Source organism: Austrofundulus limnaeus, unplaced genomic scaffold (assembly GCF_001266775.1).
Source record: "Austrofundulus limnaeus strain Quisiro unplaced genomic scaffold, Austrofundulus_limnaeus-1.0 Scaffold728, whole genome shotgun sequence".
In the NCBI taxonomy this organism is placed as follows: domain Eukaryota; kingdom Metazoa; phylum Chordata; class Actinopteri; order Cyprinodontiformes; family Rivulidae; genus Austrofundulus; species Austrofundulus limnaeus.
In genome coordinates, this window is record NW_013953130.1 from 114,489 (window position 1) to 116,687 (window position 2,199).

Genomic DNA, 2,199 nt, shown 5'->3' on the forward strand with positions numbered 1-2,199 from the left:
AGATAGAAGAGTTTGTTGAATCTGACGTGACATGTTCGTACGAACCCTTTGTACGAACAAAAGTAAGAGAAATTTAGGATAAGAATATGAACATGTTCTTACATGAGGCCCAGTGTCTCTTTAAAGTCACTCCTAAAAACTCACTTTTTCTCTCGTTTAGCTAACCATTTCACCATTATTGCCAGCCTCCATTGTAAATGCTCGCTAATCTGTTTTCTTTATTATTAAACTTACACCATATTTTCTCTCACATTCATTACGTTTTGTGTGTTATTGTATATTTTGACCTGCATTGACCTTGTGTTTGATTTACAATTTTAGAAAATTTTTCTTGATTTCATGTTTCAGTTTTCGTTGCTGATGTTTAATTATGTTTTTCTGTTTCATCTTATTCTTTCCACCATTTTTACATTGTTAATGATTGTACAGCACCTTGTGAATATATTTCTGTGAAAGGCGCTTTATAAATAAAACTTTACTTACTTACTTACAGTTAGCTAATTTCACATTATGGGGTTTTTAGCCTGTGGTCTGTGTTGTTTTAATTTTATCAGCTTGATTACCAAACTGTTTTTCAAAGTAACCCAGAGTTTAAATTTTATTAAGAAATGCAGAAAAGAAACAGTTTTAATGGTGTGATTCAGTTCTGAACTACAGAACAAACAGTTTGAGAGGTTCTGCAGTTTGATCCATTTCTTTTTGTCTTGTCTGGTTACAGAGATGGTGCTGAACACATTGATGAACGCCATGTCTTTGTTTCGGCGCTGTCGGGTCAACCCAGCTCTGACCATCCAGCTCTTCTCTCAGCTCTTCCATTTCATCAGCGTCTGGCTTTTTAACAAGCTCGTAGGCCCGGAGGCCCACACTCCGGGCCTACGCTCCCACTACTGGGGTTCTGCTGTGCGCCGGAGGCTGGCGCCCATCGAAGCCTGGGCCGAGAGGCAGGGCCTGGAGCTGGCTGCTGACTGCCACCTGGGCCACATCATACAGGTGTGTAAGACCTCACTTTGTAAGAACAGCACATTTTGTAATAATGTCATAAAATCAGGCTTCAAAATGTAATAAACTCACGCTAAAACCGAATTGTGTAATAACTGACGCAAAATGTAATAAAAGTCTTCAACACGTTATGCAATAACCAGGGACGTGCACAGGTAGACGTCAGGTGGTGCACCTGCCCTTTTCCCTCCAGACCATCAAGTGCCCCCTTTTTTTTCTTATGCTCCATCTGTCACCCTTGGTTGCACTTCTTATTAAGTGTACAACTATGACGGCAACAGTATTAATATTATTAATAATAATATTGCCCTCACACCCTCCCTTCACCACACACACGTGCGCGCCCGCAGAGCTCACTCCTGCACTGTCCCTCAGTGAACGCGCTGCACGCTCGGACAGGAGGAGAGCAGCTGAAGCAGCTCCTCTACAATCAGCAGGTAATTTACCTGCAGCCCAGGTAAACTGTGCAGGACTGTCTCACTCTTGTCCCGGTGTCACACAAGTTGAAAMAAAGTCCGCATTCCACWGATCAAATTATAACAAGACATAAAAAAGAAGAAAAAAAAAGAAAGGGAAACAAACAGATGTTTTTTATTGGCTGAAGTTTACAACCATTAGAAAATACCTCATTTCTCTCTCTGCCTTCTCTGCAGAAAGAGAAGAAATAAGGCAAAGACGCAGCGGCTGTCAATCAAACGTGCAGCAGCGTGTCCTGCGTGTTAAAAATAAATATCTAAACATGTGAAAGAAAATAGATTTTATTTATGCAGAATGTGATGAAACTATGTCAAAAATTCAGCAAAATAATAACTGGAAAATAGGTGATGAAAGTGAAAGATGATTCTCAGAGAGAAAATTATCAAACTTTTTTCCTGAAGGAAAACACAGCGTGAAGCAACTGTCTGTGAGAGATTCACACAACAAACAGCTCAGATCATCTGACCTGCTCATGGTTTTATTTTTTATCACGATAAAATAAAAAAGAAATAAACTTTAAATATTTTTAGCCAAAGCATTTTTGATAAATTTTAAGATGTATTTCATTATAATATGTACTTTTCTTAAAAACCTTTGAAAAACATTGTTGTGTAATAACAGCCAAAGCAGAGAGGACTGAATAATGTGTTCATATTAAAATAACACAATGTGACGGTCCACAGGATCTGAAGTCAAACTTCACTTCCTGTTGTCTGTAAAGAC

General features: G+C 38.8%; 1 protein-coding gene across 3 annotated transcripts in view; it reads left to right on the forward strand.

The window, feature by feature from the left end:
- The window catches only part of afdnb (afadin, adherens junction formation factor b), a gene marked incomplete at its 5' end in the record, with an annotated part of 50,296 nt that overhangs the window by 9,353 nt on the left and 38,744 nt on the right, over window positions 1-2,199 (forward strand). For all 3 annotated transcript variants that reach the window (XM_014028212.1, XM_014028213.1, XM_014028215.1), the window contains 1 exon segment: window positions 719-990. In XM_014028212.1, the coding sequence (XP_013883666.1) occupies window positions 719-990 (272 nt within the window).